Source organism: Lytechinus pictus, chromosome 8 (assembly GCF_037042905.1).
Source record: "Lytechinus pictus isolate F3 Inbred chromosome 8, Lp3.0, whole genome shotgun sequence".
Lineage (NCBI taxonomy): Eukaryota > Metazoa > Echinodermata > Echinoidea > Temnopleuroida > Toxopneustidae > Lytechinus > Lytechinus pictus.
The window spans coordinates 1,054,431-1,066,111 of NC_087252.1; the positions used below are offsets into that span (position 1 = coordinate 1,054,431).

Genomic DNA, 11,681 nt, shown 5'->3' on the forward strand with positions numbered 1-11,681 from the left:
AGGTCACGAATCCCTTTTCGAGGTGGATATTTGATTTTAAACTGGTAGCTTGAGATGTGTGCAGGTAATATCCTGAGGAACTGCAATTAGGTTGAGCGGGGCTGTTGATTGTTACGTCATGTGACGTCAACATGCGCACTGCTGGTGCCTGCAGCTGCGCTGCAGTCTCGGTGCGCGCGTGCAATGGACATAGTTGTATGGATCCAAAATTGCACAATGAATGGACCCAAAATTGCACGGTTGATGACGTCAATGCAAAATGGGCTGAATGAACGATATCAAACAACCAATCAAATCACAAGGATCTATCTAGGTGTCATATAATGTACTTTTGATGCAGGGTGGTCGTACGAACTAGATTAATGCGGACATATGGTATAATGACAGTGTGCGTGTACAGGTGTATATTCAAATTGATTCGGACTTCAATATTATACTCTCTGGCCCGTATTCTGAAGTCAGGTTTAACTTAGACCATGGTCCAACTCTGTACTAAAATTATGGGAAGCCAAAAGTGTCAAAAATGTTATTAATTTGTATGTTTCTTATGTTTACTGTGCTCTTTCCTGATTCATCGATGGTGGAGACAATCATCTATTTAGACTTCCTAGAAAATTATGAATGATTTGAGAGCCAAATGAGGTGAAATATTCTATCTCTACTGTTAGTGATTTATGTAGCTATTGGCTATCGATACTTAAACCACAACTTTAAACCTGAGTTTAAGTTAAACTCGACTTCGAAATACGGGCCAATGTTTTTATTTACAGATGGAGCTGACGTCGTTGATTCTTTTCGTGGTGGTTTTCAACCAACATATAACATTTTCTCTTCAGCAAGAGGGTAGGTAATGCATCTCATTGTACTTTTGCTTTTGCTCATTATGAAATACATTAAGATTAATATATTTCCTTATAGATTCACGAGATCAATGACATAAGTATTGTTCTGCATCTTGCTCAAGTTATATTAAACGTCATTTATTAAATAAAGTTGTATACGATTTTATGTGATATATATGAATATAGAAAAAAAAAACAAGGATCCACATGATCATTCTATAAAAAGAAATAATACACAGTTTTTGTCTCGCCTGCATAGCAGAGCGAGACTATAGGCGCCGCTTTTCCGACGGCGGCGGCGGCGTCAACATCAAATCTTAACCTAAGGTTAAGTTTTTGAAATGACATCATGACTTAGGAAGTATATGGATCTAGTTCATCAAACTTAGACATAAGGTTGATCAAGTATCACTGAACATCGTGCTTGAGTTTCAGGTCACATGATAAAGGTCAAAGGTCATTTAGGGTCAATGAACTTAGACCATGTTGGGAGAATTATTTTCAAAATCTTAACCGAAGGTTAAGTTTTTGAAATGACATCATAACTTAAAATGTATATAGACCTAGTTCATGAAACTTGGGCATGAGGTTAATCAAGTATTAGTAAACATCCTGCTCGAGTTTCAGGTCACATGACCAAGGTCAAAGGTCATTTAGGGTAAATGAACTTTGGTCAATAATAATGAATGGAAAAGCGGCGCCTATAGTCTCGCTCTGCTATGCAGGCAAGACAAAAACTGTGATCTATGTTGCGGCAAACACGGCTTCATATTCCCTTTATTACAGGTATATATCAGATGAAATGAGAATATCTTGTCTTAAAATAATAAGAAGTGGTCAATCAATGATTATAATAAAAAAAATTATCTTAAAAAAAACAATAATAATAATTCGGCATATTTAGCAAAGATAGCCACTTCATTTCCGAAAACTGCTCTCCCAGCGGACCCTGCTATTATTAATACCCCAGCTAATAATTCAATGATTTATTTTCCTACCGGGTACCCATTCACTTCACCTGGGTTGAGTGCAGCACACAGTGGGTAATTTTTTTTGCTGAAGGAAAACACGCCACGGCTAGGAATCGAACCCACGTCCTTCAGATTGAAAGATGATAGTTATACCCACTACACTAGACCACAACACCCCATGATAATTATGTTGACCAAACTGTGGACGGCTTAGTGACAGCTAGAGACCTATGGTCAGACTATATGGGATGAGAGTAAATAAAAAAGAAGACAAAGCAGATGAAGAACAAGTACCAAATTACCATACTATCATTACTCAGCCACAGTAACCTGGTTCAGACAATGGGGATCATGGTCGGAGTAAAATTCTATTATGCATGGATTAAAGTAAAAAAAATATTTTTTTTATCATGACCAACACAAAGGCTAGTTGGTCGGAGGTAGAAACACTCCCACCTTCCTCCGACCAAGATACTCCTGGAAATCAGTAGGAGTACCTTGGTCGGGAAATGCGACCTCTATCCGGACGGGAACTGATCCGACCTTTCAGCCGACTAGGTCTCCTCCAACCAAAAGAGCCTTTGTCTTGGTCGCGATAAGAGAATTATCTTTGGAATTTTAAAGATCAAATCAATCAATCAGTATTTTATTGTTCTAATAAACATCTGAGAATAGAAATATTCCGAAAATTCATTGTGGCCAATTGATCGTGGGCCCGGCAGCCACTGTGCAGCGCCAGGTCGACGACGCTCCATGCATAATATAATTTAACTTCGAAAAGGATCCCACGCGTCTGAACGATGCTATAAATTTACCCGAGCTTTCTTTACCTTCACGTTTGTTGCCAGCATGCGAATCACAACTCACTGAATTCGAAGGATCATGCTATTACTTCGCTCAAGGCAAAACCAATTTCTCAACGTCTAGGGCATCATGTGAGGGTCTTGGGATGCACCTTGTCTACATAGAGTCCAGATCGGAACAAGAATTCCTGGTGAACACCATGCAACGGGGTAATACATCCTGGATAGGGTTGTCCAGTTTGGTCTGGCTGGACGGGTCAGGTCTAAGTTATAGTGACTTCGGACATGGGGCATTCGATGAGGACGGACATTGCTTCAGGATGAAAGAATTTGACGGTAGATGGTACGATAGAAGCTGTTCTGCCTCGTATAGATTCATCTGTGAAAAACAGGGCGGTAAGTAATCGGTTTTGGTGGTGTAATATGCATAAAGAGAAATACAGACCTGCATCATGACTGGTTTCCCCTTTATTTTCATTTGAAGTATTCGAGGCAAATCGGAAGTAAAGAATGAAGTAATATGATTACTTTTAGGCCCCCATTAGCGATAAGATAATGAAGTAGAGGGATATATACACCATTTAAGAGTTGAATGTGAAGGAATTGAAGACGCCAATTCCAACTTGGGTTCGCATGGTTGGTAAGGAGTTTGTGTTATCTAGAATTACCATTTCCATTGTGGATTCTCAACTTAACAATATAATTTCCTCGAAGTTTTTTCTCTCTGTCTCTCTATAATTGTGTCTGCCTGCACGTCTGTTTGCCCCCGCCCCTCCCCGCAAAACATACAATAAAAAAACATTCAGCATGTGGTCCGGACATGCCTGTTTATCATGATGAACATGCTGGTTCTTGCTACCACTTCTCTCCAAGCGAGTCCACTTTCAGCACCTTGATGACTCGATGTGAAGATCTGGGAATGCATCTTGTCTTCATCGAGTCGCCAGAGGAACAAGATTTCTTGCGATCGATCCACCGTGACGACTTCTGGATAGGCATCTCACCAATAACCTGGTTGAATGGCTCAACTGCCACCTTCACCAATATCCATTATGAGTATACTGAGTTAGCACATGGAGGACGGTGTTTCCAGGTGGAATGGAGTTTCGGATGGGATGACACTGACTGCTCCAACATGCACTATTATATTTGCGAGAAAGATGTAGGTGGGTGATCTGATGTGATTCGACAGAAAAATTGAAATGTGATAAAGACAACATTAATACAACCTTCATTTGATCTTTTATCTAATTACATATGGCCGCATTTAAACAGTATTTTCTATGACATTTTTTTTTAAGGCGCTGTGAAAAGAAAAATGCCTTCTTTGTACAACTTTGCATCTGCATTTATCGAGTGAAAAATTATGAGAAACAAGTGTTAAAGTTACCACTTTCAAACACCTTTTCTATATATTATTTCATATGTCCTCTACAACCTGAAGAGGTTAATAATGTATGAGTGGTTTATTAAAATTATTTAGTTTCTTCCTTTCTCTCTTCTGTCACAGACGTCGGACCCGACTGCGGATCAAGTGACCTAAGTTTCTCACACTCCTGCTACGTCTTTCACGAAACAAAGTCCAATTTCTCCTCTGCAAGACAGTCGTGCAAAAGTGTTCATGGACAGCATCTCGTCTTCATAGGGTCTTACGAGGAACAGGAATTCCTGGAGGCGAACCTTCCAAACGATGGGGAAGTGTATTGGATAGGACTATCTAGTGTAACCTGGTTGGATGGGTCTGGTCTGACGTACAACAACTTTGACGGCCCATACATTTCCGACTTTAACAATGACGGGGATGAATTTCGTCTGGTAGAGGGTTCTCGAGAATGGCATGACACGTGGAATGACCAGTTCCATTTCATTTGTGAGAGGGACTTACGAGAGTACTATAATAATACTAAACTACTGCTGGGAAAACAGATTGTCTCACACAGTGTGCTACAAAAGTGTGTTCGCAGTGTGATCACAATGTTGAACATTGTGTTCACAGTGTGTTGTATCCACAGTGTGCATGTTAACAGTGCATCCCCAGAGTGTTTTCACAGTGTGTTCATAGCGTTGTCCCCAAGAGTGTGTTAATAGTGTGTTCAGTGTATCCGCAGTGTGTTCACAGTTTGTTGTGTCCAAAGTGTGCATGTTAACAGTGTGTCTCCAGAGTGTGTTCATCGTGTGTCACAAGTTTGTTCGCCGTGTGTTCACAGTGTTTCCCCAGAGTGCGTTCACAGTGTGTTCATGGGGGTGTTTACAATGGTGTTTATGGTGTGCATGTCCATAGTGTGTTCACAGTGTGTTCACGGTGTGTCGCAGTGTGTTCACAGTGTGTAATTCAGAGTGTGCTTACATGATGTTCATAGTGTGTCCTTCAAAGTGTACCCACAGTGTTGATCACTTTGTGAAATCACATTTACACTATTAAGCATTTCAAAGGCGCATTATCGTCTGTTTTCACGAGGAATCTGACATCATTCGGCTATAATTCACCCAGAGAAGAACGACATTTTGACCAGTAGACGCTATGCAATACCACTGGGTAATGCTTCAAAGTATTACAATGACAATAACAGTGTGAACCACATTTTCACTTCCGCCGTGTCCACAGTCTGGAATAATGTCCACACTAATAAATTTGAGCATTTATACAGTTTGATTACCACATTGACATAGTTCAACACACAATGTAGACACACTGTCATGACTGCTAACATACTGTAGGGGCAGTGTGTATACTAACATAGTGTATGATTATATAATGTTTTATCGGTCGGTGGTGGTGAAGCTGCCTACTGAAACTAATCAATATGATGTGTTGGGTTTTTTTTTTCATTTGGATATTCCTTATTTTATTTGTTAAAATATGAACCTCTTTTTTTTGCAGCATGTAGTGAAATGAATGAAATAGAGCAAAACGGTTCCTGTTACTTCTTCTCTGACCATGCTGACTATAAGAGGGACTTTTTCCAGGCTGACGGTTTCTGTAAGATCCTTGAGATGAATCTGGTGTCAATTGGATCACAGGAAGAGCAAGACTTCCTGGTCAGTCATCTTGATGATTACGAAGACTATTGGATTGGTTTGCGTGGAATATCCTGGCTCGATGGCACATCTCTTGTCTATAATAACTTTCCGTATTACGATTCTGCTTTTGATGACGACGGTCGCTGCTTCTTTATGCATCCATCAGATCTGCTGTGGTACGACGAGAGCTGTTCCGCTAGCAGCCATTACGCATGTGAAAAGGAAATCGGTAAGTCGTATGTATCATTAGGAAGAAGAACCAAGTGTTCTTTCTGGTTCATGTTGGTTTGGTATACAAGCAGGTGGTCATTTGGTATTATTCTCAGATTGTCGAATTCCACATTGACTTTATAGCTCACTGTCAATTTGCTCTAATGGCCGCTTAATACATACCACTTAGTCTAATTTTCATTTAAGCCTATTCTAATGCACAGTAGTGGAAATTTTCACTTATTTAATAATATAGGCTACTCATAAGCTTCTTACTTTGCCAATTGAAACTTGTTTCACTAACAGTTACTCGAACTCTACAGACTGGTTCGTGTTAAACGAAGTGGATATAAAGCAAGAAATTTAAAGGGGTGAATCCTAACTAGATATTAACAAAAAAGAGCAAGTGATAGGCTTAAAAAGGAAAAGTGAAAATTTTAATAAATGTTAGTTATCAGCTGGTAGTAGGTAAAAAAATATAGCGTTGTTGCGATGCATTTAGATTATCTGGTATTTAAAATGACGTGAGGTTGAATATACGAAGAAAGAATTACGACATTGTCCAAACATTTTGGAGAAACGCTTTTCACATCTAATGTCAAAGACCAATGGCGTATCCCTTACGAAGAAAAGTTCAACGACCAAGAGAAATGATAGATAAGGAAAGGGAAAAGGGTGAAAGGTGGAGTTATATCCTGTATATCAAAATCTCAAAATTACGTCTTCGCTGCTCGCGACTCTTTGGTTTTACGCCAATGGTCAGGGCGGTTTCATCTCATTTTCCGAATACATCGGTGTTCACAAAATGTATCTTTTCAAAGAAGTTATTTGGATTCAATTAAGTGATACAAGCTTTATAAATTATCTGAGAAACACCGCCTATTAGAAGCTTATTTTCATTTTATTGTGCAGGGGAAACCTCTACTGACGGAGAGCCAGTACAGACTTCTGATTCGCCACCCAGCAAAGGTAAATGGCTATAGCCCAACAGTTACTCTTAAATCATCCATTACACCTTGGATATCATTAGTTTTGGATGACCCCCCCCCCCCCTCCCGAAGATCCATAGTAAATGATCACCCTATAACCAATATTATACAACTCCAGATAATGTTCTGTAATCTGATCGGTCCAAATCGGATCACGTGATATTTAGCGAATTGCACTATAACATCCAAAATGCACTATCCTGCACTCTGACGTCAGAGTGCAATATAGTGCGAGGTCTGGAATTATCTAGAATTTAGATAAAACATAGCATTCGGGGGAGGGGAGGTTGTATTAAACAAACAATGCACGCATTCTTGTGCATAGAGGACCTAAATAATGAACTCTGTGCTCGACTCGCCAAATGGATACAGCGCACTCGGTCCTGCGGACCTCGGTGCGGTATATCCATTGGCTCTTCTCGCACATCGTTCATTATTTGGCCCTGCATGCACGCGCTTACGTGCATTATTTGTACAATAATTATAATAAATAATAATAACAATATGTCAATTTATATAGCGCAGTTACTATGTGCATATATACTCAACTGCGCTTTGATATTTGGTATCATATTATTACCCCGGCTGTAGCTAAGCCGCCATATCAATAGGCGCTGAAGGGTTCAAGGAATAAATCCTACCGGGTACCCATTCACCTCACCTGGGTCGAGTGCAGCACAATGTGGATAAATTTCTTGCCGAAGGAAATTACGCCGTGGCTGGGATTCGAACCCACGACCCTCTGTTTCAAAGTCTGGAGACTAATCCACTGGGCCACAACGCTCCACAATGATAATGATAACGCAGTTCTTGTACAGCGCATATCACATTATGACAGAACGTCCCTATGCGCTTCCTAAAAGACTTGGATATTTATACTATCCTGGCTTTAACAGCGCGGAGGTATATCAAGCAATATATTTCTACCAGGTACCAATTCACCTCACCTGGGTCGAGTGCAGCACAATGTTGATGAATTTCTTGCCGACTCGGGTAATTACGCCATGGCTGGGATTCAAACCCACGACCCTCTGTTTCAAAGTCATAAGACTAATCCACTGGGCCACAACGCTCTTTAGATGAAATAAATGTGAGAACATGGCAACCCGGTGACATCTTATTAATTTAATTTATGCATATATATAAAAAGAGTTCTACCGGTCTTGGTCAATTTTCAATTTTCTTGGTAAATTTTTAATTTCTATCTGATCTCATAAACTGTTACATCAGAAAATGAAAAAAGTTAAGTCATAGTATCAAAATGTTCTATCATTTCAAGCTGTATCCTGGAACCATTCAATAATTCCTAATTAATACTACCCCCACACCCTCATATACCGACCCACATACATGCACACCCACTCTCAACACACACACACACTTATACATACACATACAATTTTAAATATACATTTGCACACGCGCACACGTTTGCACATGCACAAACACATGCAAATACGTCAAATGTGCACATAATATCAGGCATACAAGGTTCTTGCATGTAAATATCGTATTAATAATATATGTTTATAATTAATTTAAGTCAATGCTTGATTTGTACTTCGTTCTTTTTTGTCTATTTCGCTAATACGTTTTGAGGCCGCTACCTTAGTCAAGCACTGCTTATGGTAGCGGTCTCCAGCATTTTTTTTTGTCTACTCAACAAAGTACAACTTATAATATTGCAAACTAATACTATCTATATACATTTTTGCAAATGAATGATTATTTGTATTTATTTTTGTAAAAAGAAATGTATCACTATTTTTTTCTTTATGTTGTCATTATGTTTGTTAATTATTTCTGTTGGAAAAATGCTGAAATAAAATCAAATCAAAATCAAATCAAATCTTTAGAATTTTTGTAATAGTCTGAGATGTAAGAATATCCCTTAGATTAATGTGTGCACTCAGCATGCCTTATGCTATATGCTCCTTCTTTTTATTTTTCCACGTGTTGTCCTAACATCACTAACGCCTTCATATGCATCTTGCTTTATATAGGCCACGGGAGATCAATGTCCATCAAACTTGTTGCTGATGATTCTATTCTCAAGAAACCTCATGTGCTTGCTTCACACCGTGTATCATCAGTGAGTAGATGCGCTATACAATGCCTTGCCGAAGAGAGTTGTTCCTGCTTCACCTTCATCGAACAAGAGAGGGCGTGCTTACTTGCTGTTGCTTGCGATACTGGCGACGGGGTGAACTATGAGCCGATGCAAGGGGCTCGAACATATTCGAAAGTGTAGATTTAAGTGACTAATGATATAAGCAAGATTCAATTTTAAGAAGTACAAGTCGAACTAGATCAAGTATGAAGTCATATTATTTCTTAAGTGGGCAACGAATAAGAATGCATGCTGCAACCTTCGTAGAACACACTAAATGATCTATGATGTACATTAATTATAAGACGTATCGAATTTTCATCTTTAGTCGGTGTAAAGATCCTTAGTCTAGCGAAATGCCTCAATAATCACTATGACTGTCTTGTATTCCAACAACCAACAGTGACACTCCATTTTTTAATAACTCAAATCCGTAAGAAGTCCTAACATGAACCAATATCATTTCCCCTTCGGTATATTCGGCTTCTTTTCCAAAGTAACGTTTGAGAGAAATAAAATCAAGCGATGAATGAATTCAAAGCTAATATCCATTATTTGTATTGTTCAAATTGTCATGCTTAATCTAGCCCAATAGAGTTACATTATAATCAATCGCTGGCACTTAGTACTTTGTTCAATTTATGTATTTGAATGTTTGAATACCGTTGAAATAATCGCTTTAATTTTGCAATGTTTATTATTGCTGTATTCGCAATTCGCATTGTTGACACATGTCATTTTGAATGTTTTCTTTCTGTAAATATTATCTGTTATTGCATGCTCGTGTATAGGGGTTCCATGGGAGATCAAATATTGTTGAATGGGCTACCCTTTATTTGAAGAGTTTAGTTGCAAAAGCGGTTAGGTCCACTTTGGACCATTCCGAGAAAAACCATGTTTTTATTCTCACTTATTGCAATATTCTTATGAGAAACTAAATTATCATGATGTACTACCCTATCATGTGTACATAAAATTGGGTATCAAGGAAATCTTCCTGTCTTCAATTTTTGTCTATATATTTTTTTTTAATTATCATTGTGGACCTAACCCCTTTTGCAACTAAACTGAAATGAATCCAATCTCTTTTTATTAAAAAAGTGATTTTTCTTTGCCACTTTCATTCACGTTTTCATTTGAATCTCAAATTGTCTTTGGTATCATCAGAGTGACTAAAAATTGAGAGGGTTAGAAACAAAAAACAATAAGATTTATGAAAAATGGACCTAACCCCTTTTGGCAAATGAGTTCTTCAAAAGAGTTTAGTTGCAAAAGGGGATAGGTCCACTCCAAGAATTTCTTTTTTTTTAATTCTCCTATATTGCAATATTCGTATGCGAAACTGAATTTTCATGATACCCTACCATGAGTACATAAAATGGGGTATAAGAGAAATCTACCAGTCTTCATATTTTTTAAGATATTCTTTTCCAAAAAAAATTCTGTGTGGACCTAACCCTTTTTGCAACTAAACTGAAATGGACCTAACCCCTTTTGAAAAAAAAGTGATTTTTCTTTGCCATTTTAGTTCACTTTTTAATAGGAATTTTAACTTTTCTTTGGTATCATCTTATAGAGCTACTGAAAATCTATACATTAAGACATAAAAATCCAATTTGATGTAAAATGGACCTTACCCCTTTTGTTAGTGAGCTCTTCATTTAATAAACAATAGTAATAACAATGAATATAAATAAGAATCAATCAGTAGCCAGTATATCTTATCAGGAATCTTGTGCAAATATAAGCCATGTAAGCTATGTTTCGTTTAATACATTTCTTCACAGTTCGTAGTCCATGTTATTAACGAAAGCACAATAATGAACCCTTTAGCTTTGGACAGCTTATAAATGATCGTTTAAAAATGAAGAATAAAGAAGCGCCAAGACAACAGTGAGATGTGAAAATAAAAAAACAAACAAAAATGAAAGTGATATTGCCAATAATTTCATGCGATCAAAATGGTAAAGGGAAAAATGCTGAACATTTTATGAAACTAATGACACGAATCGGTTTTCCAATACTGTTATCAATCAAAGATACAATGACATCAAATTTAGGAGCTGACAACATCTAAACGATTCATTTATTTCATGTCATATGACAGAACATCAGTATATTGAGAAAATTACCCCCATCAAATCTGCCCAACTTTAGAAAAAGGAAGCAAGTGACAGATCCGTCAAATATGAGTTACTGCTGTTTTTGAAACACCCTTTGTATGTGGCCCGTTTAGGCAAAATTTGGGAAAATAACGATAGTTCTATGAAAAGATATTCAAGGAAATATGCTGTTAATTGCATTGACGCCCATGTAAATGCTAATTTACAACAAATTACAGTGCGTCCCACAAAAAACGAAACCGAGATTTAGCGATGATTTATCATAGCTTAATCATGAACACAATAAACAAATGACCTACCAATGTAAAGCTTAGAATCTCCTCTTTCATCTGATATTACTAAGATTGTTCCTCATTCACGCATGATTGAGCAAAAACAATTTGAAGAAAGGATACCAAAAAATCATTTGGCGGAGGGTATCTGAATTTCAAAAAGAAAATCTTAGCCGAAATAGTTCAATATCTGCTCTTTTATTTATTTCCTTAATCACAGAAAACGGTCAAGAAGAAAAAAAAACTCTGTTCCCTCGAAACAATGCTTGTATTTCCATAATTTCATTAAATAAACGTGTTTTCACCAGTTTCTCACAGAAGCTACTGCACGGTTAACAAA

At 37.8% G+C, this 11,681-nt stretch overlaps 1 protein-coding gene across 4 annotated transcripts; it reads left to right on the top strand.

Moving 5' to 3' along the window:
* The first annotated feature begins 370 nt into the window (after nt 1-370).
* Nucleotides 371-10,069, top strand: LOC135154831 (macrophage mannose receptor 1-like). 4 transcript variants are annotated; one of them, XM_064103015.1, is made up of 7 exons: nt 371-642; nt 771-843; nt 2,662-3,012; nt 3,423-3,782; nt 5,498-5,866; nt 6,760-6,816; nt 8,840-10,069. In XM_064103015.1, the coding sequence occupies exons 2-7, from the start codon at nt 771-773 to the stop codon at nt 9,085-9,087; spliced, it is 1,458 nt and encodes a 485-aa protein (XP_063959085.1). In that variant the 5' UTR covers nt 371-642; the 3' UTR covers nt 9,088-10,069. The 4 variants fall into 4 exon arrangements, with proteins under 4 accessions (XP_063959085.1, XP_063959087.1, XP_063959086.1 ...); XM_064103016.1 differs by having other exon boundaries at nt 374-400; XM_064103017.1 differs by lacking the exon at nt 3,423-3,782.
* Nucleotides 10,070-11,681: the final 1,612 nt, after the last annotated feature.